Source organism: Neodiprion pinetum, chromosome 6 (genome assembly GCF_021155775.2).
Source record: "Neodiprion pinetum isolate iyNeoPine1 chromosome 6, iyNeoPine1.2, whole genome shotgun sequence".
NCBI lineage: Eukaryota > Metazoa > Arthropoda > Insecta > Hymenoptera > Diprionidae > Neodiprion > Neodiprion pinetum.
Window position 1 is genome coordinate 1,381,472 of NC_060237.1, and position 27,607 is coordinate 1,409,078.

The 27,607-nt window shown below is 45.6% G+C and overlaps 1 protein-coding gene across 12 annotated transcripts in view; it reads left to right on the plus strand.

The window, feature by feature from the left end:
- The window catches only part of mam (mastermind), a 131,358-nt gene that overhangs the window by 79,649 nt on the left and 24,102 nt on the right, over positions 1–27,607 (plus strand). For 3 of the 12 annotated variants that reach the window (XM_046632407.2, XM_046632411.2, XM_046632416.2), the window contains 2 exons: positions 4,090–4,143; positions 10,752–12,341. In XM_046632407.2, the coding sequence (XP_046488363.1) occupies positions 4,090–4,143; positions 10,752–12,341 (1,644 nt within the window). The remainder of the gene's footprint in view (positions 1–4,089; positions 4,144–10,751; positions 12,342–27,607) is intronic. The other 9 variants (XM_046632408.2, XM_046632412.2, XM_046632417.2 and 6 more) reach the window with 3 other exon arrangements.

A 27,607-nucleotide genomic window follows, 5' to 3' on the forward strand; every position in this document is an offset into this window, starting at 1 on the left:
TCCCCTGTCACGTATGTATCGATCTTTCGAGCTTTCGAGGAATTCCTGTCAGGTATACCTAATACGTATCAACGAAGGAGGAGGACCCTCTCCTGCAAGCTCGCGCGTGTGTCTATCCATCTATCCGCTAGGTTATCTGCGCGTAACGAGCGAGTGCCTTGTAGGTATGCATCAGCTGCCGCGCGCCGCGGCGTTGCGCTGCACCACCAACGTAACTGTGTCATAAGTGAAATAATGATGAAATTTCAAGTGGGTCGTCGTGTAATTCGCCTTTATGTTTTCTCACGGTATATATGTGTGCGTATGTGCCGCGTGTGTGTAAGAGAGGCTAAGAATATCTGCGAGAAGAACGTTGAATGAGAAAATTGGATATTTACTGTAGCACTGTTCGTTTCTTTGTTCCGTGGTATCGCAATTTCAAAGCGATTCGTCGTGAGGGGTAACTCGATTATAATGAAAATCGATCGAACTTTTTCAAAAAATCGAAAATAAAAGATAAATATATGTACGAAAGAAGTTGAGAGACTCTCTGAAATCGTGAAAACTCGACGAGGTTCAAAATAACGACGGAATTTTATACGAAACACTTTTTAACAAATTCCTCGCTAAAATTTCCATTCCCTTCCTCTTTTAAGGTACGCGCAATGTTCTACGCGTCTCGACCACCTCGGGAATAATAATTATCCCAGGGTTTTTGATTGCAGTACAAAGTTATACGCTGCAACACATCAACGCAACTCGATTTATACGTACGCGATCGAAACGGAGTACAGCGGTGGCGGCAACAGATATTCGTTGTTGCGTAATCCGGCACGACTGCTCGTGTAAACATCGAAACAAGGTCTTTCGATAGCGCCGAGTTACACGCCCGGCCACGCGAGAAACTGACGGCCGACTCCGCGAGTCTCTCCTCTCCTCTCCTCTCTCCTTCGTTGTTAGCTCCGTTGTTGCTGAAAATCATGCTGCACGTCTTTCGAACCAAGTCTCACGGATTATGCAATTGGCATTACAAGTACCAATGGCGTCGGATAGACGATCGGTGATCCATCCTCGCGCTGCAGTTGGATTGCGATCGGACAGATATGTCGAAAAATCGCAGTACGAACGGGATGTAATACGAAAAAGTGAGAAAAAGTACGAGCGAGAAAATAAACAAGTAAACGAGCTAATCGACCGACTCTATCATCCGTTTTCCCCTTAGCGACAAACCTCAACATGTTATCGAGTTGCAGCGCTGGACCGTATAATGCGACGACGGAAACTTTGAAGGACGCGGTGCAAATCGATATATGTACATACCTTTTATATCTATCGGGCACGAGGCGGTTGCTTTACTTACCTCGATAGGTTCGAATGCTCGGTTTTGTCTGCCCGCGCGGGATGGAAAATGGCAAATTTTTTGTCGAAACAAGGTTATTAAATATATATAATTATTCAGTATATTAATAAGTATGCAGCTCGCAGACGTGTAGAAATCGTCATCCCTTCGTTGGAATCGATGATTTTTCACAATCCTTAACATTTTTATCGTCTGTTATCATTTTCTCTTCATTTTTTTTTCGCCATTGTTCCTATAAGACATGTAAGTTCGCCTTGTGATACCGTCTCCTCTCCACGATTAAGACGCCTAGTGAATGCATGCAATTCTCATGCTCACATATCATTACAAGTCTATAACTTTCACTCTTCTCTTTCTTTTTGTTTTTTGTTTTTTTTTATTGCAACAATTTTCACATTCCATAACACAGTCCGCCCTCTCAATAGTGCGGAATAATTTTCCGAGAAAAGCAAACTATCGGCAGAGCGCACTGTACGTATATCATTTTCACAATAATCTTTCGTTCGGTGTTTGCCGTGAGAAAGATGATTGTAAAAATCGGTTTAACGAACTCCGAGCGACATTACGAATCGCGGGTGAGTCGAGCTTCGGGAAACGAACAAACGGCGCGGCGATAGGAATTTCCCTGGCCCAGTTTTACTCTCTATCTGTACAACGGACGAAGCTTACACCGAGTTTCCGGTTCGTTCGTTACTCATATATTTGCACGTCACTATCTTGGATTAACATAATTTTCCCTATTCAACGAGAACAAACTCTTTTCAACCGAGAAAAAAGAATTTCTCTAAAAAACCCGTGTACAAAATTTAACGCGTATTTCCTTCCTCGATTTCCGCCGTTTCTTCTTCGCGTACAACAGTTACACAATTCACGCCTATGCGACGCAAGATACGAATGTAAAAAGCACACGCGTGTACACGCAGCACGGAATCAGGCGCAAACTGCAAATCTTCTCGCTGACAACGAGACAGACGATCAAGCGCTCGATCATTACGCAAATGTTAGTTTCGACAGGTAAAGTCGCACAAGCAACACGCAAGGCGAAGACGTTACTTGTAACATTTATTTACAACGGAATTACCGACGAACAACGAAGAAAACTAATACGAGGATGCGACAAACCGGCGTACATACATATATGTATACACACACGATGGCGTTGGGCTGTGACAGGGATTCGTTGCACTCATCAGAGACCTTCGAAGAGTCGTGAGTTAGGTTCGGTTTCGCCGTGTAGCGGTTCGCCTTAGCAGTTCCCTGCGTCTCGTTTCCTGAGACAATGGAGTCGGCTCGAGTAACCGGGCACCTACTCCTCGTTCCTCGCCCTTCGTCCTTCGCGATCCGTTTTCCCTCGCCCTCGGTTGCAGGTTCAACAATCCGCGTTGCGTCGTTGACTTTGCGCCGTTGCGACAGAGGCGCGAAGGCCCGTCGATGCGATGCCGTTACAGCAGGCTAAACACGGAGCCTGGATATATTACAAAGAGAACGATCGACGTGGAATTTTTGGATTTATTTGCGGCCAGGAATAAGAACGCTAACGTCAGGTTCGTGGCGTCCGTTCGAAGACAATGATAATGCGAGATACTCCGGAATTTGACTTCTGTTTAGAATCGAAATACCGATATAGAGTCTCACTCAGTTTGTCACCGACGGTCTTGAATAATTCTGCATGTGAATGCGTGAGAATGCCAGCCTGTATATTTATAACTTGCTGATTATCGTTCTAATTGTCTGCCATCCTTGCTTCTTCCCAACTTATACACGAGGTATAAAAGCTTGAATTTTACCGATTCATCGCAAGTAATGTGTAGAAAATTTCTAAGAACAGGTATAACAGAACCTCGAATCGACACAGTCCTCGACGTATTGACTTTTTAAACCAACTTCCAACTGTTGCGAAAATTGATGATTCAAAGAAATCATTCAAGATCGCAATGATTCGCAGTGAATCGATTAGAACACTGGGGAAGAACTCCATCGCCAGGAATCGTTGGAATTTCGAGGGCATATCATCGGTGATAATTACCGATCTTTTTTTTTTACCTTACGACGCAAGGAAGGAATTTCCGCATATCACGGCATACGCCATGCAACGTACTGTGTATATACGTACATAAGAAGCGGACGAAACAGTAACTGCTTCTTAAGATCGATTTAAAACGCGAATCTGTGGGATGCAGCGGTTCAATTATAATGGTTAACGATGAAACGCTCCGTGGATTCAGCTATACGTCCAACACAACACGCACACACGCGTGTCTATGATGCACGCAATTCACTCGTTGCTAACTAATCATGGTCCGCAGATATATTCACTCGCAACACTCGGTGCTGCAGGTGTCGAATCGTGCGTCAGGCGTGTACGGCGATGAATTAATGACAAACTGCATGAAATCGTCTCGTATCAACTCGCCGGTTCATTCGATACCTCGCGAGTTTATTACACCTATACATACTAATATACACGCGCCGATTCAAATTGACCGTAGCTTATATTTTATTCTACCTTCACTCTCGTCTTTGTTTTCCTTCGTCGTCGATCGCATGAGTATAAAAGTCTACTTATTGCGAGAGAAGCACTTATAATGAGGAATGAGGAAAAAAAAAAAAAACATATCCAAGAGTACAATTTGAAATAATGAATATTTCTCTCGAGCTGCTCGAATCGATTATTATATCTTACCTTGATCTAAGATGCAATTAACAAAAATCAGATTAATTTACAGGTGTGTTTGATTTTCTTGTTTCAGGTACGTACGTGCGCCGATGTGGGTTCCTACTTGACGAACGGCCGTCTGGGTAACGTACGTTAAGATCAATCAGACTATAATTATTAATTAACATTTACAAGCGTCACGGGCTCTAGAAGGCAAAGCAAATCTTTTTCACATTCCCTACTGTTTCGCTTTCCTTATTTCCTAAATATAATATCTACACTGAATTCCGCAAGACGATCTGATCTGTTGTATGTATATCAAAAATCGCGATAAAGTGCACTCTCCCAATAGGGCTGCAACAGTACAAGTCGCAAACTCTCTCATAATAGTTGTTTGCATCGGTTAGACTTCAATTTTATTTTATTTTAATCTGGAAAAATACTTGTGTGTCAATATATATGTATACTTACATAATTATTCATGTAACGTTTTACACGAAAGATTGTGCGTTCAGATGTGAATAAGTTTGCTTACGTGGTAATAGAAATGACAGAAACGTTGTATTTGCTGCAGTGCGGCTCTATTGAGAGAGCGCATCGTACCTTGTAACGGCGAATCCTCGTTCATGATTGAAAGAGCAGAAAAAAAAAAAAACAAACCGATACGAAATTTTTAGAATCGCGTCATCGTCCGATAGTTTTCGCCTCACGTGGCTCCCACGGATCTATGAAGGAAAGATTATACACGACGTGCGAGGAAAAGATTTGCCTCTTTCCATACACACCGACCCCTGTGCGAGGCGCGTATCGCTTGGCAGGAAATCGTATTTCTGAACACTGGTTAAATATATAATCCCGACGTTTCTCTTTAAAACATTATCTCTTCCGATGATTTTTCATCACGCATCTGAAATAACCACCACCCCATCCCATTATCCAATTGCGAAACATTCTCGGTTGTAAAGTAAACTCTTCCTGCAGCTCGCTCTGGTAGACGTAGATGTATTGTATACGTAGATGCATAAATGGCGGGTTCAGAGCCGAGAGAATTGCGCATCCAATTTGGAAGAAAATTTTTTTCAAGTTGGCGATACGTGGATCGTACAAGTTCGGATTTCTTTGACATTTTTTCAATTATCTTACGGCAGATCAGGACACCTGCCTAGCTTGTATCGATCGATCGATCGATCGATTTATCGCTCCCTTTCAACAAGACCCATTTACCATTGGCTTGACTCTGCCGGAGATTAATCGAGATTTATAACAAAGCTGTATGAATAATAAATTCGGAAATAACCGCGGTGCCAAAACCGTGGGACAAAGTTTACCTTGACTTTGTTAACCGGCGTTGTTTTCATTGTAGTAACACTTTATACAAACTTCTTTCCTTCCTGCAGTATTTAAACCGATCCACGTGAAAATATCGAGAATGATGAAAAGTGAACAACATTAAAGAAAAAATGTACGCGACACAAAGACACACCTATAAAGTATTGCTAGGAAAAATTGGAACGCTCGAAAATCTCGTATGTCAAAGGTTACATGTATGTATATTATACGGGCTAACCAAGAAAAAAAAAAAATTACGGCGAGAGGCGGGAGGAACAATGAGCGTGTTTTAGTCCTTGCGCGTGAGGCGAAAATCGACGACGTATATAACAAGAGCTGCGAGAGTCAAAAGGTGGGCTCGGTTTGCGCTCGTGGATCAGACGCATACGATTAACCTCGGACTCCTCACTCGCCGAGGAGGAGATACGCCGGTCGCGTCATCGACGACGACGTCGAGTTGCCCCAACCTTGTTTCGAGCTGTTTGCCCCCCTCCCCCGCCCCCCAAATGAGCTTCTCGAAAAAAGAAAAGAAAAGAAAAAATAAATAAATAAATAAATGAATAAAATAACTCCCACCATTCGCGGTGATTTTCGGTTGTTGCCGTTTTATTTTTAACTTTTTTTTTTTTTATTTTTCTCAAATTTTTATTTATCGTCACAGACGCGATGCAGCGACCCTGCGATAATTATTCCTTCTTCGCAGCTTGCAACGCCTATATTATTATATTCCACTCTCGACTTCGCGCATGGATTATCTCCCAACTATGTGTGTACCTACCGCTTCTCGCCTAGAATCTTCTTCCCGCTAGTTGAAAGTTTCTCGGTCGATAGTTGTACGCCAGAGTCTAACAGCGTCGAGGTAATTAATTCTCAGAACAAACAGGGTCTAGAATCCGGGCTTGCGATGGTATAGCTATGATATGTCCCCGTAGCTTCTGACTGATGAAAATTCTTCGTTCTCGTGTCACCCGTTGTTATTTTCCTATCACTGCAAATAACGAATTGTTTAAAATTCTAGTCAAGATCCGTTGTGCGTGTACGCGAGGTTAGGTATATTGTATTATTCACCAAGGATTGTAAGGGTAAATACGTTCGTATAATATCATGTATTTTTATATAATATATAAAAAAAAAAAAATAAAAAAATACTTGCGGTAATTTTTGGGGTAAAAATAATTCTTCGTTCTATTCGCCATGATTTTATTTGTTGAAATATATATGTTTGGAAAGAAAAATTTTTCCCTTCCCACGATTGTCTAAGCGGTGATATCAGAGCATGCGAATAGGCATGGTCGACGCTTGACCAATTCGAAAGATGCGAATTTATTTCGCGGAATTGTATAATATCCCGCGAAGGGGAAAAATTGGTTTCTTCGAAGTGTTTAGTGCACGCTGGCATATACGTGTAACACCGTAGTACAACGTAGGCGTGTGGGTGGGCCTATCCATCGCGTTATCAGGCGCGGCTATCATCGCCTACGTCTTCCAGCAGCCTACTATGTTTCAATTTTATCTCCCGCGGATGGTCCAGCTCGCTTTAGGATTGTTCAGGTCGGGTCGGACCATTTTTCTCCTAAATTTAGGTCGACGCGAAACCTCGCCGAGCCCTCGTTTATCCCGAGAGGAATTATGCCTACTCCTCCTCGACGCGGGTCCCTGCAGATAACGATGATCGTCCTCGAATAAAAAAAAGGAGCGAGGGGGGGGGGGGGGGAGCCATCTCGCGTTAAAATCTCCCGCTTATTGCACGTATTAAGAGTGTGCCGAAAAACGGTATTGATTTATTCTCCGACCATGCTGTTGTTGTGGAAAAACCGAGCGACCCCCATGTCGGTCGGTCGGGATAGGAACAGCGGCAAAATGTACAAACTTCTCAGCCACCGCCGCGGGTAGTTATCTGATTTCAAACTAAATTAGCTTTCAGCCGGCCTCCGCCATCGTCTGTAACTCGAACCGCCTTGAGCCGTTGACGTTATACGTATCCTTCGGAGCTTGACTATTAAATCCGAGTCAAGAGTCAGGAGTCAAGAGGCGCCAGGCACCGAAACCGTGAAACGCTTCTACAAACAAGGATCTCTTACGCTCCTGTATAACACAATACCATTGGATAATTCGTTATCCTGTATTTAATACTGCAGTATGTGCAAAGCATCTCCAGCGGACAGCGTCAGCATTAAAATGCACTCACAATTTTTTTTTTTACCATTGCGCTCCTGAAAAATTACCTGCAGATAATATGCGCAGAGAAGTACGATGTACGCTAAAAAGAAGATGCATTACCTGTATCTTCCTTGGGCAGGAAGTTGTGACATGCATACGTAACATCCGGTGGCCCAACTTCCGGTTCACTTTGGGCAGTTCGACCTCGTTGAGGATCCGATCGGCTTATCGCCACCTCGGGAAGAAAAATGTCGCCGAGAGGTACACGTGTACCTAGATGTTTGTCGAACGACAATAAAAAAAAAAAATGCAACATTCCTTGCCGAAATAATCTGTGGATCCTGTTTCTTTTACGCCACGCTCAGCCACTCTCCTCTCTAACGCGGTGGTTTTTTTTACTACACCTTGGCTGCGACCTGGCCGGGAGTGCGGGCAACTCGGAGGCAATATTGACGCGCGGCGCCGTGGAAGCCCGCCGTTATCAGCCGCCCCCGACACCCCTTTATCCACCCCCTCGCTCCTGGCCATCCGCGACCTCCCGACAAACCCGAGGACGAAACTACCCCGCGAAATTGCCTTCCCGCAGTGCCGAGCCGGCCGGCCCCGAGACCGCTTTTCTCTTTCTCTTTCTCTTTCTCTTCCTCTTTCTTTTTCTCTTCCTCGTCGTCTTTACCCGCGTTCTTCTCGTTCACTCCGCCCTGTCACAGGGAAACTCTTCACTCCTGGCTTCTGCCTTGGCCCGAACCAACCCCCTGCAGCGAAACGAAGAAAGAGGGAGAGGGCGGCAGAGACTTTTTCCGCAGGCTCCAATCCCAGTTGTAAATACAGACAGCCGGGATGAGTGAGTCTGACTCTGCGGGTATTCGACATTAGCCCCACTTTCTGGAACGATTTTATTTTACTAACCACTCTACTTTTCTATATGCTGCTTCTGCGGTAACCCGGGGCTTAATCACTCGGCAGAACGTGAAGTTCAGTGTGCACGATACTATACTTATCTCAATTCTTCGCTTCATCGAACTCTGACTCGTACTTGTTGCTGTTCGAAGTTATTTAGTTCGATTTATTTGAGACAGAGAGAGTAAGTGGGTGAGCGGTTATTTATTGTGCCCTAGGAATTTTATGGGGCATAATAGGATAGAGATACAGAGTTGGTATAAGTACTACATAACGAAATTAAGAGAAAAACTATAAATATAATAACACGTAGCATGACGGATGAAAGAAAAATTAGAAAAGTAACCGAGTAAAATACTAAAAATGTATAGAAAAAGTGAAACAAAGGAAAAAGTCACGATCAACCTCCGTATGAGAAAAAAAGGCAGAGTGAAAGAGCTTTTTTTGCATGATTTTTGAAATTCTTTTTGCCACTCTTGTGCTTGGTTGGTAAAATACTAGGCATAGTATCGAAAATTACAGTATGTTTGAAATAAAATTTCAAGGTTTTAGAAACTGAAAAAATTACCACGAAACCCGCTGTAACATATATCCGTTGGATTGTTAATGTGGAAAACTCTAAGAAATCGCCTAAGTATAAAGTGTCTAGACTAACGATGAGAAACCGCAACTAAAGAATACAGCAAGCATCGCGTGTCTAGTCTGTTCATGCGGGTATTTACATTACCTACAGTAATTGATAACGGAAAATGAACGAGCAGCAGAAGAAGTAAAAACCTCTCCCATTGTCGGTTTATAAATTTACAATTGCGTACTCCATGCGATCCACTTTCGCCGCTGACAAGCTTGTGATCCTTGTACCGACAATCATGTACACCACGTTGATCGAGTGAGGTCGGCACGGCAAAAAAAAAAAAATTATTATCATAATTGGAATAGCATTTGAATGGAAGAGAAAAAAAGAAAACATGGAAAATACGTCGCGACTTACGCCGTTTGTTTAAAACCGTAGCACTGCATATTGAGATTGTGGTTCAAAGTCTCATGACGAATTCTGTCGCATGTAGGCAGCTTCCTTCTCCTCCTCCTTCTCCTCTTCCTTTTTCAGTCGAAAGATATTTCTCGGTGATAAAGAACAGTTACGTTGACTGTTGGCCGCCCGTGTATGTATATATATATATATATATGTTTGTGCCTACCTTATACCTACCAGATTTTTCGTTATCTCCTTCTAGCTCCCTCGTCTACGTTGTTGTTCGAAGTTTAGATCCCAACGGATTGTAATCCGGTTGAAAATCACCTCGAAGCATCGCGAATCTATTAACATAGATTTACCGAGTTTTACTCGATAGTTGAACACACACACACGCTTCTCAGCCGAGCCATTGTCGCTCGTTCCACGAAAGTGACACCTTGGAACGTTTGAAAACTACCGATTATGCATAAACACTTCCTGCACGAATGGTGGAGAAAGCAAACCTCTTTCAAAACTGTCCGCGTTTGCGAGTTTCAAAATTGTAAACGAAAGAACGCGAGAGGATGTTCGGACGACGATTTAGATTAGTGACGAACCGACATCCACAGCCTTATTACTATTCTCAATATCACGACCCTCGTCTTACGTAATTCGACTTCTTTAAAATTTCGGTCATCGCGCACTTGTTGCGTAAATTTTTCCTACACCGCGACGCCGCAGGGAAGTAGCTACGCGTATTTCGCAAAATCGCAAACTCCTCGCTGCGTCTCCATCGATGCCAAGACTCCCCTCCTCTTTCTATCCCTCTCACTTTTTTTCTTCCTCCGTTTCCCTCTCTCAGGGGGACTTGTCTTAGGGCAAATAAGCCCTTCTTAACCAGGAAAAACAAAGTGACAAAGTATGATTTCAAAAAGTATTTCGCTGTATGTCGATGACGGTCGTGAAAAATTCTTATACGTTTGAAATCGCCTGGTCGGTATATGAAACTATAAAAAGAGAAGAAAAAAAAAACATTGCCCCTTTTAACAAATATGTATAATAATTGACGCGAAATTTTAAAGTGTGATCAACCGAATGCCGAATTCGTAATTCGAAATAGCCGTCTTGCCACTGTGTAATTGTAAATTGTTCGAACGAAGCTACGGTAAGAGTATTCTCTTATTCTTCAACCATTTTGAGAAAAACAGAAAGTTTTTTTTCACGTCGACATTTGTGCACAAAAATTCAACGTCGTTACAACAATGTTCATTCGCAGGACATATTCGTATGTCCAGTCCCTGAACTACCCCCCGTGTATCCTCGTAACACGACAACTCTTCCGTATTACCGTGTGAAAAAGAAAACCCCCAGGATTATTTCGACAGTATTTAGACAGCGTTGATCGTTTGTTTCAGCAGCAGAAATTCCTGAAACGGACCGCGGAGGAGTTGGAGCCACCGGGTGGGGGCAGCGGGGACGGCGGCTTTGGGGAACCCCCGTCGAAACTGCAATGCACCCAGGCACAGCATCAGCAGCAGGCCCCCGGGAGCGGGGGCGGGGGTGGCGGGGGTGGTGGGAGTGGTCCGCACCACGGTCACGGGGCGAATGCCTCGGGCCCCCAGCAACAACAGCAGCAGCAGCAGCAACAACAGCAACAGCAACAGCAGCAACAGGGTGGAAACGAGGGTCTGACCAAGTTCTCTGTGGAGATAGTTCAGCAACTGGAGTTCACAACTTCGGCGGCAAACTCCCAGCCCCAGCAGATATCCACGAACGTAACCGTAAAGGCGCTGACGAACGCCTCCGTGAAGAGCGATCACGTAAACTCGACCGCCTCGCCGAAATCGGGGCCCGATCCACCCGCGGCTGGGGGACCGCGGGTCCCGACGGGGGGCGGAATCGGTTGCGTCGACCTGGGGAACCTGGTCGAGTGCAAGCAGGAGCCGGACAACGAGTTCGTGGATCTCGAACAGTGCGCGGCGGCATTGGAAAAGGACGCGGCTGCGAACGGCGCCGGATTCCCCGGCTTCTCGGACTTTATCGGCGACGATACCGGCGACGAGATCATAACCTCGGACGCGTTCAAGGACCTCATATCGGAGATATCCGACTTTCATCCGGAGTTCATGAAGGACTTTGACTTCGAGGACAAGTGCGTCGACAACCTCGCCAGCAACGCTCTACCCAACAACGTTACCAACAACGGTCAGATAAAGGTAGAGGACGACAAGGACGCCGTTCACCAGCACAACAACAACAACAACAGTAACAACAACAACAACAACAACAACGGCACGACCCTTCCGACGAACTCGAGCCCCGGGGCCTTAGGATCGGCCCAATACTCGCCGGCCCGACTCGCCTACTCCGGTCTCGACTTCAAGTCCGAGATGAGTCCGGCCGCTCAGACCCTGAAGCAGATGGCCGAGCAGCATCAGCACAAGAATCAGCACCTCGGTCTCGGCGGTTTTAATCCCGCGGCAGCCGCGGCGAGGGGACCGGCTGCCAGGTCGCCCTACGCCGAGTTTCCTCAGTTTGCCGGGGCCTCCGATTACCTCGGTAGTCCCGGCAGCAACGGACCACCCGGAAGTCAGGCCCAGACCGCGCAGACGGCGGGGGCCTATCACAAGACGAACAGTTCGGGAAATTTCCAGGGACAATCGACTGCCGATATTTTTACCGCCCAGTCGCAATTCTCGACACTCGGTGACATCAAGCGGGCCCAAAACTCCGGCGGCAAACCGTCGATGATGGGACCCGCCGCCGGGTACAAGCAACAGTATTCGCCCTACGGTAGCCCCGGGTCTATGCCCAATCACGGCAGCCCCGGGTATCCTTTACCCCCTAGAGGATCTCAGGCCGGTGGTGGGCCCAACCAGTCCGGATCTCAAGGACCCTTCACCAGCTCAACTCCTCCAAGGCCTCCTTCGGGACCTGGCACTTCCACGCTACAGATCAACCAGGCACAGCAGCTACACATCAGCAACCCTGGACACCAGATACAGGTCAGTCACGATTTTGATGTTTGGCCGTTTCACCATTTGCCGTTCGAGGTATATTTGCCGAAGGATAAGCGTGCTGCGGAAAATTACCTTTCGCAGTCTCAACGTATAGTGAATACTGTACACGCGATACCCCTTGTGGGGAAAATGGAAAGGGAATATGTTTGCTCAAGTCCGAGCGACGGGCATTTTCTTTGGGTTTAATTCGGTAGTTTGCGCGAAGTCGATAAAACCATGGGATTTTTTTCATCCCCATTGTAACTTCTTACAAATTGTCGTCAGACGTTCGAATTTGCGTTCGGATTCGAAGAAACGAGGAACCGACGACCCGCGGCCCGAAGAAGCGGATAATTTTTATCGCGTCCAAATATGCAAGCTATGTTACGTGACGATAAAAACAAACAAAGAAACAAGCAAAGAATTCTTTTCATTAGGTACGCAGCTCTACCGCCGAGCGTTGTTATCACAATTCGCGATACGTGCATGCCTTGTACCGCAATACCAATGAAAACACAACGCGTGTACCTCGAGAGGTTCAATGCGATAATAATACTTATTGCTAGACGCGCGGCTACAGCTGCGTAAAATGCAAGGATAAATTACACGCGAAGGGATGAGAAGTAATGGTAGTCGGAAGCTTTGCGTTCTATGGTCAGCGACGCGTATCATATTCGCGTTTGCGAAGAATTTGCCGAAGTGCGTTATCGTTCGCCAATCGCCCGTATCTCTACGTCATTCGTCTATGTGCCGAACCGCCGATGTAAAATTGCCTTAACCGAGTCAGGTTCGGATAACAAGCGCAAGTCCAATCTATCACTCTCCGGTAAAATACCTTACGAAAAGGTGGATGCGTCAACGCACGTGGTTCTTGGAAAATATATACCAATGACGATATTTTTCTCAACGCTGCGACGAACTTCGATCCAGACTAACGATCCAACGAAGCATGCATTCGCGCATCCTTGCGAATGATTCGGAAGAGGCGCGTCCTGTATCAGTTTTAATTAATTGCCGGCTCGGATGAGCCAGGACATCTGCATTAATACAGACGCGTCGATGAATCGGGTATACGTTTCAACTGTGATACAAACCGGCGATCATATCTGTTGCGTCGCGACACGCGCGGTGGCGTATCTATTTTTGTACCCGATGTCTGGGGGGCGACGGGACGGAGACGTTCGGGGCGTCGCGACGCGCAACAAGTAGTTTACCCCTCTCTTTTCCTCGCTCTGCCATCCCCCCTCCCCCTCCTCTCACTCACTTTATGAATTTTCTCGTTACACAGCACACGCACCACTCTCCTCAGTTTCGACGTTCCTTCTTCGTCGTCGCAAATTTATTTCATCGTGGTACTTTATATGTATAATAATGCATGTAAAAACGACCAGCCCTGCAGCTTTGAGCTTTTACGTAACGGGTTCTAAGCCTGAACTCTAAACGTGGACCCCCCCGATCGAGGTCTTGCTTTTTTTTTCTTATCTTTCGATTCTTCTCCTCCATCCCTCTCTCTCTCTCTGTCTTTTTCTCTTTCGTCGTGCTTCTCCGTCCTCTGATTTGACATTTTTTATTTTGTTTATTTATTTTTTTTTTTACTTTCCTCAACTTCAACGCGCATCTCGTTCGGTTATCTGCGTTCGAGATGCTTCCCGTAGTCCTAACCGAGCCGCTAGACTCACGTCTGACTGTCATAAATCACGGGATGCATTTCCATTCGACTATATGCACCGTGACTGTCACGCTATCTCCTCTCCCTCTATGAGCCACTGTGACACGTCCCGCCGCTCGCACGATGCTCCGTTAATTTCTGGACAATACAATCTTGATACCAGATCCAGAAACGAATCGATGACGATCTTGATTCTACGCGACCACCGCGCGTGATGCAGGCAAGCATACGACGCGTATACCTTTATACTTGGCATCATTTTCGAGAAGATTAATCACGCTGAAATCTACCCTCGACGAAGAGCGCGTTGATTCTCTTCTCCGCCAACGATCTTTGACCTTCGCAATTGTTCTGCATGTAATTTTGAGGAGCTTGAGAATTTGTACGCGAGTAAAAGGTTGCGCGGTCGGGAAGCAGCAAGCCTCGTTGATAACGTAAAATACACGTTGAATAGCGAATCGGTAGTTTTCGACGATTTTATCCGAGCGGAAGTCGTGGAAATAACGGGCAGGGGAATCCGCGACGGACGGCATGATCGCAAAGTGGAACGGTAAGGTTGTAACGACAAGGCGTTGTCCGGGTCGAGTTGGGTGTCAGGCAGTCAGGCCTCGTAAAATCATATCGCCTCGGATGCGAATGCCCTGATTACCAGGCGAACGACTCGTGCCTCGTTGACGAGGTTATGCAAATCCGCTTCCCCGCTTTATAACGCTGCCGTTGCTGCCGCTGCTGCCTCGTCATCCACCGGATGCCCTTCACTACGAAACGGGCCCCGTCTGCATATGTATAGTATCAGAAGGTTCAAAGGGCCAACCAGCCACCAACCCACAGGTCGGCCATACGCGTGCAGCCTGTGCCCCGATCCTCGTTACAATTTACCTTCCTCTGTACGGTCAGAAGCGACGCGAGGCCGGCGCTCGCTTCCGCCCCGTGTCTCGCCTGTTTTATAAGCTAATCGTATGTCCGGTCTCGATCTCGTACTCTGTTGGTGTTTTTTTTTTTATTTTTATTTTTTTATTTTTTTATTCATTTTTTTTTGCTCTCGACTCCTCGACCCGTGATAGTCGGTGTCAAGATCCTGTAGATCGTTCGATCTCGATCGAGGTGTATCGGTCGGCTGCACGATGTTCGGGTATCTTGAAGGTTGTGCATGTACGAAACCAATTTATAGAAAACTTCGGATTCGATGTTCTCAAGTTATTGTGGATAACTCTTTGAACGCGGAGAGAAATTGGTCCGTATTTTGTACGCGACCTCTTTGCGTCTGTTCTTGCGATCAGTATTTCAAGACAGACGTGACAACTTGTAGCTCTGGGTTTGTATCGTCGGTTATCCGGACATGAAGCAGAGCAAACTCGCGTCACGGTGTGAAAGTAACGATCGAGTCATTAATTCGTATATTATGCGGAGAAGCGGACGTATGTACGTTATACGGTCGAAACCTCGCGTGTCGATTTTGGGAATAACAGAGGAAAAATACAGGCGACCTGTGAAACGATGCTCCAGGGATGCGCCGCTGCACGCGTGCGCGTTTGTACGTATACCTTTAATGTAATACGCCGAGCGGGAACGCGGAGATCACGATTAGTGTCGTCGTCGTCGGGTCTTATCTTGGACGAGGATCAATTTCGCCCGGTCACCGAATGGGAAAAGGCTGCGGTGCGGCACGCACGTGAGTTTCGAGTCGAGACCCACTAAGCGGCCATGCGTATTGGATAGGAATGGCTTGTGGATGCGCGCATGCTGCAGCAACCATAGAATCTATATAAACCCGTAGTCACCTATAACCTATGCAAAGTAACCTAATTGACTAAATATTCAAATGTCTATCCGCATGCCGGCGTTCGAGGGCATGAAAAGAAGACCGAAGGATAGAATATAATAATAACAATAGTAGTGGCGGTAGTTGTAGTAGTAATGATAATAATAATAGTAATAATAATAATTAAATTGGACGGTAAGGAGGAAAAATAGAAGAACTAATGTACAAAAACAACGAAAAGGAAAGAGATAAATGTTCAAGCATGGGTAAGTAAATTTGAATAATTCTTATCAGTCGCATCGGAGTCCATTGGACTCGGCAATTGAGGTAAATAAATCAACCGAAGATGTCCAACTAAGGTTCGGAAGAAAACAAACAAAGATAAAAAAAAATTGACAGAAAAGAAAAAGGGAGAATCATGGCCCTGAGATCTGATCGAAAAACTGTCCCCATGCCCGTCTCGAATACGATTTAGTTTTCTAATTTTCGGTTAGTAATTTCTCTGCCTAAAGAGAAAAAAAAACGAACTATATAGGCGTGGAAAAAAAAGCGAAGTCGTTTGAAAGATAGCCGTGAACGAAAACGGCGTCAAGATTGCTCATTCATATATGTATATATGTGTGTATGTACCTAACAAGACGACAATGTCACGAAATAGTTTCAAAAAACTCTTAATCGACGCTATACATATGAGGCATTCCATGCCAATTGTACCGACGTTGGTCCCACACCATTTTTCATTCTTGATCTGAAAAAATTCGCGAAAATCCGGCGTTACATACGAAAATGTTTTAGCAACCGACCACAGTAAAATGATTCTTCCTTATTTTTTTTTTTCTTTCAATTCCTTTTCTCTAAAAACCTCCATAAAGAGTAGAAGCAGTCGTCGCTGATCCACTTTGGATCCAAGCTTAAAAATTTTGACGCATAACGAGAAATTTTCAAGAATTTTTTCAAGTTTCGAAACTACGGCGTAAGACATGTCGGCTTTCCTAAAACTCACAAGTAATACAAGATTACTCGAAAAATCAGACAAATTTCAGAGTACTGTTTTGGAAGTGGGACAATCGCCTAAAATTTGTTGAATACAATCAAAAATGGTGAGGCTCCAACGTTGGTACGGTTAGCTCGGAATGCCCCGTATGCAGTCTATGAAGAAGATGAGTATCTGACGACCTATCTGACAGCACTTTTAAAAATGATTCATTAGTGAAATCACATTTTGCCAACGGGTGACGTAAATTCCCCCGAGTCTTGTCGTTGTTTGTTTATCAAAACTACACATTGCACGTTAGGTACGTACGGTTTTGCTATTGTCATAGAGTATCTCTATACATACATACATACATAGGCATGTACAGGCGTCTATTTCCTTTTTAGATGCGTATGTCATACGAGATGACGTCACATATCGATAACATCCGGTGTCTACATTTCTCGATAGGCAAAGTTAGTTTACCGAGATTGTAATTGTTAGTAAGTTGGCATAATGCTTGCAAGGTGTGAGAAGGAGGAAACAATAAAACTTTAAACTCTTATTAAATGTTTCTCGCCTGGTCGGGTTGCTGTTTTTTTTTTAATTTTTTTATTTCGTTTATATTTCTTTCAAAATCTGTTCCCGTCTTTTTCCTCCTCTAATTTTGCCGCTCGATTTAATGTATTCCTGAGTTCTTAAATTACACAGTGTAATAATATGTATATGTACTCGCACGATAAACGCGACACGTATCTTCTCCCTCTCTCACTCTGCCCATTATACCCGACGTTATTTTATTTTGCGTAACATGTGCCTGCGTTTATATCTACCGTTTAATACGTGAGCAGTTAACAAACGACTGATAAATACATGTGTTCTCTCTCTCTCTCTCTCCCTTGTCGCTTCGAAGTCAGGACCGCAGCAGAGTCTTCGGACACAATAATTATTTTCGAACAACAACCGTAGGTCATCAATTAATTTATTAATCTACCTATTATACGTGCTACATATTTCCACATATTTAAAATACGACGTGCTATACAAGTTGCGCACATCTTGGTAAAATAACTTGCCTCAAAGTTATCATCGGGCTTTCTTGTTAAACTCTCTGACCGCGCTGCAGCAGCGATGCAGTTTATGTTGCAGTTATCGCGCAGGGCAAGCGTGCCGAGTGTTTTTGCAACGATCTTTTATACACACACGCGACAAGTCGGACACCCACCCATACGCACTCGCATACGTACCTACAGGTATATACTCGTAGGGTGTGCGAAGGGTGGGCTGCGAAATACGTGCGTGTAAATCCGCAAACGAATCGTAGTGCCGTGGTATGCGTATACGTATTATGAAGCACATTCCTGATGTAGCACTGCGGAGTTGCGCCTCCCGAATGTCACAAGTATACGTATCGAACGAACGCGTAACACACATGCTCGTGAAATCAATATCCATGACACTGTTTTGTACATGTATAACCCACCTTGCAATGCCGCGCGGCTTGTCCGCCTTCTGCCGCTGCCGCCGTAGCAATGAACATTCGTACAGTCGCGATAAAAAGTATATTTCATTATAGTTGCGGAATGGTTTTTATTCCATCGTGTGGAAATTCCGTCGGGCAATTCGTGCGGCGACTTGCGCATGATTTTTATATTCAATAATAATTGGTCTATCCTCACGTCACCTTGTCAGCGAAATTTATGTCAATTTAACACTTTGAGGGGGAAATTTTTATACTGAAGAAATTTTGAAAATCGTGGGAGATGATATGGGTTTTCGGAATCGCTGGTTACGATTCTGATGTCGGAATTACGAAAGTTAAAATGGCGGAGCCGATATGGCCACTGTGTTGGGCTAAGTTTGCGGTTTTTTGAGTAATGTACAAAAAACAAAATTCATTTGTCGAAATTTGCAAAATTTTTTTTGGAGAAAACCAGCTTACGGAAAAATCTGAAAAAATATACACTATAAATTTCAGCACCTCAGCTGTCTACGTTACAAAAAAAAAAATAGATTTTCAAACATTTCTTTAAATTTAAAACAAGGAGTATTTTCACGCGAATTGTTGATAAAAAACGTACGAATAATTAAATTATTCCAATTTTGCATTAAATTTTAATGCCTCTGGCACCCCGGAGTCTAAAACGTCTTGACGGTCATATAAAAAGTGCAAAAATATAATAGGACATGAAAAAAAAAAAAAAAAACAGAGATTAACCCTCGACGAATCAATCACCACCAAAGGGTTGGAAATATTGCGAATTCTTTTAGTCCCCGTAAGGTTATTTGTCGCCAATCTGTCGTTAGCCTTAACTACAGCCGTACGATCGAGCTCAGGCCCAGACTAGACTCGGTATCGTACAACTTCAGGTTGATTGACGCCTCGGGACACGAGTCGAATACCTGGTTCTCGATTTGCCGATCAGTAATCGTTGGCTGCTAATATTAGCGCGACCGTGACACAAAGTGCACGACCATATTTTCGAACGGGAGCGCCGCGCGTGCCTTGTTCATTAACGACGACGGTGCACGAGCGCTTCGATGCGACAGGTATTTGTACTTTTCATTTCGGATTTTCAATTTCCAAAGCTCAAGCCGCCGCTGATGCTTCTGCTGCTGTTGTAAAAGCGGATAAGATTTTTACACGTATATATTTAGTCGCGTATTATACAGCGTACGCGCCTTCGTCGTCGTCGACTCGCGATACCATCTAGGAAAAAGTGCCTCCTCAATTGCGAGGCGAGCCACTTTTTTAAATTTAGAACGTGATCGAACGTCAAGGGCTCCGAGAACGCCGGCCCGGTTTTATAAGAAGGATTTTTTGACTAACCGAATTTCGCCCAACTTGGGATAACACGCTCTCTCTGCACCTTTGATTTTTCCCTCTGTTCGTCCCTCTTTCTTTCGGATTCTCGACTTTACTCCGCAAATTGCGCACTCCGGTGCTAATCACTTATACCAGGTGATGTACGTCGTGGAGGAGTGCTTCGTCTTTTCGCGTATCTTCCTCTCCTCTTTCGTACCTGCAACAGAGCAAGCTTTTAATTTACTGCAGAGTAACTCGCTCTTCGATATTCCAAATCGCTAAGGGCCTTTGAATAATTTTCAACATCCGATTCTTCGTCTCTTGAATATAATTCTTTCTTTGTAAAGAAAGATTTTACGCATAACAGGTGATTTAATTACACGCATATTATTAATACTAAATTCGAGTACAATATTTGAATATCGCAAAGATCGCAAGCTGAGGCAAGCTTTCGACAAACGGTAATCTTTTCACACTTTCTCCGTTCTGCATTCGGGGCTTGCCGGCAAGGGGGTTCGAAATCTCTTCCAACTGCGAGGTCTCGTTGTTTCAGGTACCGCGAGTATAATTCGCGCAACTCCGGGCAAATGATCGAGACCTCTTTCAAGGAACTATCCCGCCGTTGCTCTGCCTTCTGGAACTCATAACTATATAATCCAGGCCAGATAAACACCGCTCAAAAATAGTCCCGCCTTACGGCGCTCGCCGCGCGGTCCTCGCATCGTGAACACGGGTGCCAAACTCTTTGAGGCACGAAATAGACGGAGTAGCTCAACTCCCGAGGAATCGTTCTTGTTCCTCGTCTTCGTTTTACCCGAATTTCCGCCACCGTATCGCAAACCGTACGGTTGAGTTTCGACCAGCTATTAAACAGGGTTTGAGATGTGGTCGGAATTCAAGAAGACGACGCCAAGTCCGTACCGCACGAGATGATCCAAACAAGTGCCTCGCTACCTTACGACGGTTGGCAAAGCCGGGTCCCGATAAACAACTCGTTAAAGTTGAAAATAGTTTGTCCGTTGGCGAGGTTAAAGGCTCGAGAGTATTAATTCTCTTATCAACTATTTTATCCTCTCCGGGTCTCGTCGTCGGTCACGCGACGATGATCAAAATAAGATAGAACGCGTGCCTAGGGTGAGAAAAAATTTGTTGGAAATTTTCATCGAGAGAAAGCTTGGATCTCGATCGGGCTTCTTTGTCTCTCGTCTCAGAGAGGCAGGATGTGCTCATTTACGCCCGGAGTTTTGTAGAGGGAGATGACGGGCCGCCGGAGAGGAACGAAGAAAGAGGAAACCGTAGCTGCCTCGTCGCCGAGAGTCCAGCATCCGAAGCCTCAACGTTGCTCTTCGGCATGGTGAACAAATATGAATGAACCAATGACTGGGTGAACAAAAGTGGTTGGGATGCACGGATCACAGAGTTCTCCGGCCGATCGGTCCGAGGTGTGCGTATGTCCCTTGTTGCATACGGACGTATATGGGCATATACACCCAGAGATGCTCGTTCGCTGCGTAATATGGCCTACGTGCCTTCGATGGTGCCGCTGCTGCCGCCGCCTCTGGAGAGGAGAGAGAGAAAGAGAGCGGCCGGTGTCGGTGTGCCTCTGAAAGCGGTGTGTGCGTGGGCGTTGAAACGGCGTCGCGTCTATGGCGTGGTTCGTCGTTTCTCCCGACTACGACGATAACTAGGTGTTGCCGGCGTAGCGCGATGCTCCCGATGATAGCGGGCGCCTTACGCCTGGTCTTATAACCCGTCACCGGTCGGCGAACGTGGCACGATAATGAAATTGCCCACCGTGTCTCGCCCTCTTGCGAAAACAAATCTCCCCGCATCGCGCGGCGGGAGGGAAGTGACATAAAATTCCGTTGAATTCTTCGGGACGTATGCGCGATTATACTCTTATAGCTGGGATGTCGTTGCGTTCTCTCAACGGTGCGGATCATTGCTTGCGTGTATATTGCTTTAAAGCTGTTCAAGTCGGAGTTTCGGCCAAGTCGTAGGGTCAAGTGACCGAAACACTGACTGATTCAACCTGACCTAAACGAATCAAATACCCTGCCCACGGGTGTTCGGCTCGTTTGCGATTGCAAACGATCTAGAGACAAATTCGATCGAACTTCTAACGCGAGATGTTATTGGGCCAAGCCGTTCGATTAGGTCGGCGGTGTTGTCGCTTTACCGATGCTTCTTCTTGCGTTTTATTTTAGAGATAGGTAACGACGAGCTATGGGGAGGAAGATCTGCCTGCAGGTTGAACGGTGCCAAGTTAATCCGAGGATATTTTCAAGTGGGATATACGGAGAGATCGGCGTTTTGTTTTCGCGAGCATAACGCTGCAGCGCCGTTTTCCGCCACGGAAAGATCAACTCGCCGAGTTAAGGAACGGATTAAATCCTTACAAAGTTCTCACTCCTTCTCTCGGCAGACTAGAGCTAGCTATGGTTTCGTCTGGAGAAACTTTCAAACGACGTTACTCGATGATACTTCGATACTCTGATTCGAAAATTGAAAAGAAAACGACTAGTTGAAAAAACCAGAATTGTACTTTTCTTTTTCCATCTTGCCCTACGGCCGGTTGGAAGTATTTTTTTCTCTTTCGTCTCGGTTCGTTTTTTCCAACTCGCGTGCAATATCTCGACCATTTTAGCTGCATTATACTTGAAAAGTTTGTCACGGTTGAACATGGTGGCTTTTACACCGTGATATATGCGATATTACGTGTCACACACGAATAAAGAAACGTTGCCAATTTTTTACTCCCACCATCCGCGCCGTTTCTCTTCGTTTTGCGGAACCAACCGTCTCTGCTTCTACTCAAAGCGGTGAAAAATAATATTTGCAGCACCGACAAGGTAGCGGGGAACGATTCGAAGTAAGCCTCGTGGTTATGAAATCATCGTCGGATGATCGAGATGTTCCTCGTTATTATTCCGTGAATAAAAAATCCTCTTATATCTTGTTTCACTGGAATCGGAGAGGGAAAGTGATTATTTTATCTCTGATTGTTCCTGCTAAATTTACATCTACAAACGGCGCGTTTCGACGAAAACAACGCTCCGAAAATCAAACATAACAAATCAATATTCTTCGTTAATGCTTGATGATCCTGCAGACAATAACGGTTTAACGATGAATTCACTTCGATATTCAAAACGTTTTTATTCCGCCTCACCTTCCCTGCCTTTCGCCAAAGGCATGAACTGTTTTCAAATTACTATAAAAAAACAAAAAAAAAAAAAAGCGCGCGTGATGAGAATAACAAGAAAATGTGGCATACCTGGCTGTTTTCATATCATGTACTCATTCTGGTTCTATTTTTTTCATTTCATAGTTCTGAGCAATTTTTCGACTGTTAGGTTCTCACAAAAGTATCATATTATTTGCAAAACCCTTTCCCGAGCGTACTTATTATTAACGCATTAAACCATATAATAAGCGTTTCTTCCCGTTTGGGAAGACAACACATCGCTTTCCTAAGTGTCAGACGAAGAGTCAGTGGAATTTATTACACCCACGGTAACGTGTGAAACAACCCTTTCAACGTTTGCAATTTTTTCTACCGTGCTGCTGCGAGAAAGTTTCTTAAACGCGTATTTGCCTACGTTGGGTTTCAAATTCACGTGGCATACGGTAGGTACGATACATGTATAAATAAACGCACGCCTATGGCTTGGAAAATTTATATTCGCATACGCCGTCGGTGCAATAATCAACGAAATGTGCGGAGACGGACAGTAGAAACCTCTGGTGGTCGATGGCAAGCGGTGGTTATAATTTATTTACATCTTCGTTACTGTAAACAAAGCTCTCTGCGCCTGATCCCAGTCGGTCCTCCTCCCTTTCTCTCTCTCACTCCCTTTCCCTTTCCCCGTATCGCCGTCTCGTTCTCATTCTCTTTGTCGTACCTCTTGGTGTGGCCTCGGTTACCCTTGCCGCGTTCCTACCTCCTCTCGGTCTCATCCCCGGAAGTGCCATTTCCCCAGACGTACTTTGTAACCGGGAGGCAAAGCCCACCGCCAATGCCGCCGCATTGCCGGAAATTCACTGCTCACTTCCTTATGAATTTTACCTCTCGACTACAGCCGCTGCTGGTTCTGCCGTCATACTTTATACCTTTGAAAGGGTCAAATTTACACGTTTAATCACGTGCTCTGCGTTGGTGTAACTAAAGGAAGATTTTACGGAAATCTCTAAACTCCGACTACACGGTTGCGATTTCAAACGCTTAATTAATTTTTCGCAAAAATCGAAGCTTTCATTCTCCGCATTCGCATGCCGGACAGGTGGAAGAGGCTAAGGTGTGGTGGATATACCGTATGGATTTAGACACCCGTACAGCTCGAGCTTCCGCAAGGAGAGAGAGAGAGAAAAAGAGAGAAGGCCGAATAACGTTTTCAATTAAAAGACTGACATACACGTACAGCCGCATTGCAGCAATCCCCGTCGTCGCATGTGTAAACCGGCCATCCCTGCCTACAGTGTAAGTGTATAACGTAATTCTCCACACGCTGGTGTACGAGTGTGGATCGTACAGCTCTCTCCTCTTTCCCTGCACCACCACCCACTCCTTGACAACGCGAACGTCGATGTAAATACATTTTACAGATGCACGTATGTATATATGTATATCCGTAGATATAACCTATCTATCGGCATACGAGTTTGCATTATACGTGTACAGACATGTAAACTTGTGAATCAGCGCCACCGAGTCGTCGTTGCCGAGATAGTGGATTAAATTGAATCGAAAATTGTTAATGGGGGATTTGAAGAAAATTTTCCGTTACTTCTTTTCTCATTATAATTCGTATTCTTTGTGTATACCTGCGATGTCTGACATTATTCTTGGCTAGAATGTCGCCCGATATAATGTATTTGTCACCGAGAATGAGGAGATGCGGAGAGAGGGAAGATTGGAACGATAAAGTGGCTGACGCCACGTCTAATCTCGGTCCTCATTCGGACACCTCGAGGATAGCCGCGCTCGTAGTCGTCGTCTCTCGGGAGTTTTGCAGACCTCCTGGAAAATAACCGCTGAGTTTGGTACCGCGAGACATCCACATATTACACGTTGACTCGCACACGCCTAACCTTTTGTCTAAAACGAGAGAGCGGGAGAGAAAGAGAGAGAGAGAGCTGGTCTCGTACGCGGGACGAGAAGACGAGACGAAACGATGCGACACTCCCTTTATTCCGCTTCCGACTTATGTCCGGCTTCCCGGTGTGCGTTGGTAGGTAACTCGGATGGAGGGGTGGAAACAAATTACTTGGAACGCGCGTATATATCTTGTCGCGTTGGGTGGAAATTGATTTTCTAATCAACTGATTCTCTCCCTCCTTCCTTCGAGTGAGCAGAGTAGAGGGTGTAACAAACAGCCTGCTGTACATATAACTGCGGGCGAGTGGGTGATAAAAGATGAAGGACTACGAGACGGAACGGTTTTCGGTCGTTGTGGTCGTCGTAGTTTGCTGATTGATACACGAAATATCGGATAATTATTGTAATTCACCGACGAGACACAACGCGTATACATGTTTCAAGTCCGAACAGCCGCTTAAGAGGAACAGCTAAGTTTTGCGCCACTGAAAGCGTATTAGCATATCACACGCGTTTGCGATCCAGCTGCAAGAATAGCATCGGCGAGCCTCGAGCGAAAATACCAGACGACTGTGTACGGCGCGCGTGTGCGTGTGTGTGTGTGCATGAACACGGAGAGCGATAGAGAGAGGGAAAGAGAGTGAGAGAGAGAGAGAGAGAGAGAGATAGAGAGAGAGAGACCTCGCGCAGCTCGCGGCTGCGAAGATTGTGAAGGACTGTGAAATAGCAGTCGGGAGGAGGAGGAGGAGGAGGGAGAGGAGGAAGAGGAGGAGGCGGCGTGTACCGCCGACTTATGTACTATATGCGGAGGCCGCCATTCACAGCCTACCGAAATACAACCTGCACAGTGGCAACCAGACGCGTATTTTCAAGGATTTAATTAAGATTTCTTACGACCTATTTAATCCGAATAACCGCTCGGCGACAGCGGAATTAAACTTGCCCTATCTCGGCTGTGGCACACAGGTTTTTTTTCCGGAATTTCGACGTTGATTAAAAGGGAACCAGTCACCCGGTACTGGAATTGGAAATCATCACGGTGTGTCATTTCGGACTATGGGATTAGGAAAGAGTGGATTAATCAAGGAATTCGCTAGCCGATAGTTTCGTATAACCTGGACGTTTATTTGTTTATGCCTCTATTATGCACTTACCCCTTGTACCTAAATCAATTCATGGAGTATCACCACTCCCGAACAATAAACCCTCGAGACAAAAGATGTCGGAGGCGTGTTAATTACTAATCAATTATGTACGGTATAAAATTATCGAGAGTCACCGCCGATTGAACCACGCGGTTTCGCCACGTGAGCCGATCAGTCACGAGTCCCGATTCTATGAGAAAATCGTCAAACGGCTAATAGACAAATAGCAGTATGAAGTATAACGTTACGCTACCTATGCAAACAATAATTCGCATACGTCGAAACGAGATTATGGTTTTAGGATCGGCCCTGCAGTTAATAAAATATGTTAGCTACCCTACGTAAGGAGACAGGAAAACGTCAGTCAATTTCAATCCCGTTTATTCGATCTAGGTGACATTTGACAAGCATTGCGTGCCGCGTATGAAAAGTCGGTGAAGTACATGGTGTAAGGGATGAAAAACAGAAGCCGCTCTTCAGCCGGTTGGTTAATGCAGCGCGCTTCCTTCTTCTCCTCCTCCTCCTCCTCCTCCTCGCTTCCTTATACTATTATATACACGTCGCGTTTTCCCCCCATCGTGAAAACCCCTTAAGGCGGCTGAGGCCCGGGAACCCGTAACCGTTAACAGGTTCTCCCGAAAGCACCGCGACCCATCGACCACCTTGACGACGACGACGTCGACGTCGACGATGAGACGACCGGCTAAGCAACGCCACAGCGTCGAGCCGCCATCCAGTCGACGTAGCCTGCCGCGTTCACGGCTGTTCCATAAACCACCCGGTGACTTGACACTCCGGGCACGTAGTATAATTCCTTACCCCTCCTCACCCTCCTCACCCTCCTCGCTCCACCCCGACGGCTCTCGCTTTACTCGGTTCCGCAACCCGCCCCGTTAGCCCTCCATGCCTCCCCCGATAATATAACCAGCCACCGCCACCTTCGACCCTCCGCGACATCCGCGCGGAGGCAACCAACAACCTTCCTGGCCATCTCTCCTCTCGGAAGGGTGTCAGCCTAGGATGTACAGACTAAACACTCCGAGGAAGACGGGATTTGGAATTAATATTTTTGACGGTGGAGGCGCGGTTTTATCGCCGACGGGGATGTATTTTTACGCTATTCGATCCACGTACCCCGTTATACACCCCATATTTTATAACCTTCGTACAACGTACAACCCACGCTCGAGGAAATTTTCTCCCCCCTCTTTAGCCTTTAGCTTCGTATTACTGTAACCCTGTACGGTAAACTTGACGGCGTGGGATTCACCGGCGCGAAATAATTTTCAACCATAATCGGGTAACGTCATATCGTGTTGTATATTTACGGATACCTCTCCGACAAGTTATTACAACAGTGAAACATATCCGAACTTGAGAATGGCAATTGTTTCTCACTTATCTGTTTCAGTTAAGAATTCGATGCCGACTGATCGTTGAGAAAAACTTGACGCGGTTTGAAACCTTGTTCACGTGCGAATAACTAACTGTATGCGCATCGGTGAGGATTATACGAGATTCAAAGTCTCTCGCGTAGTATCCAAAGTAGATACCTCGCGAATCTCTCGCTCCATTGCAAATTTCTACGGACGAGAGAAATCGACTCTGATAAGTTTTTGCCCCCCGATTCGGGTCAGCGGTGGCCAAGGCGAGAACCGTGAATCCCGGGGCTGGGTAAATCTGCCGTCCGGGGTTGGCTTGCCGGCACCCTAGCGTACTGGCTCCTCTCACGCCGCACCGCCCCAGGGTTGGTTGGTTGGTTGGTTGGTTGGCTGGTTGGGCAGGGTAGGCGCTCTCGGTTCCCCGAGAGATCTCATCA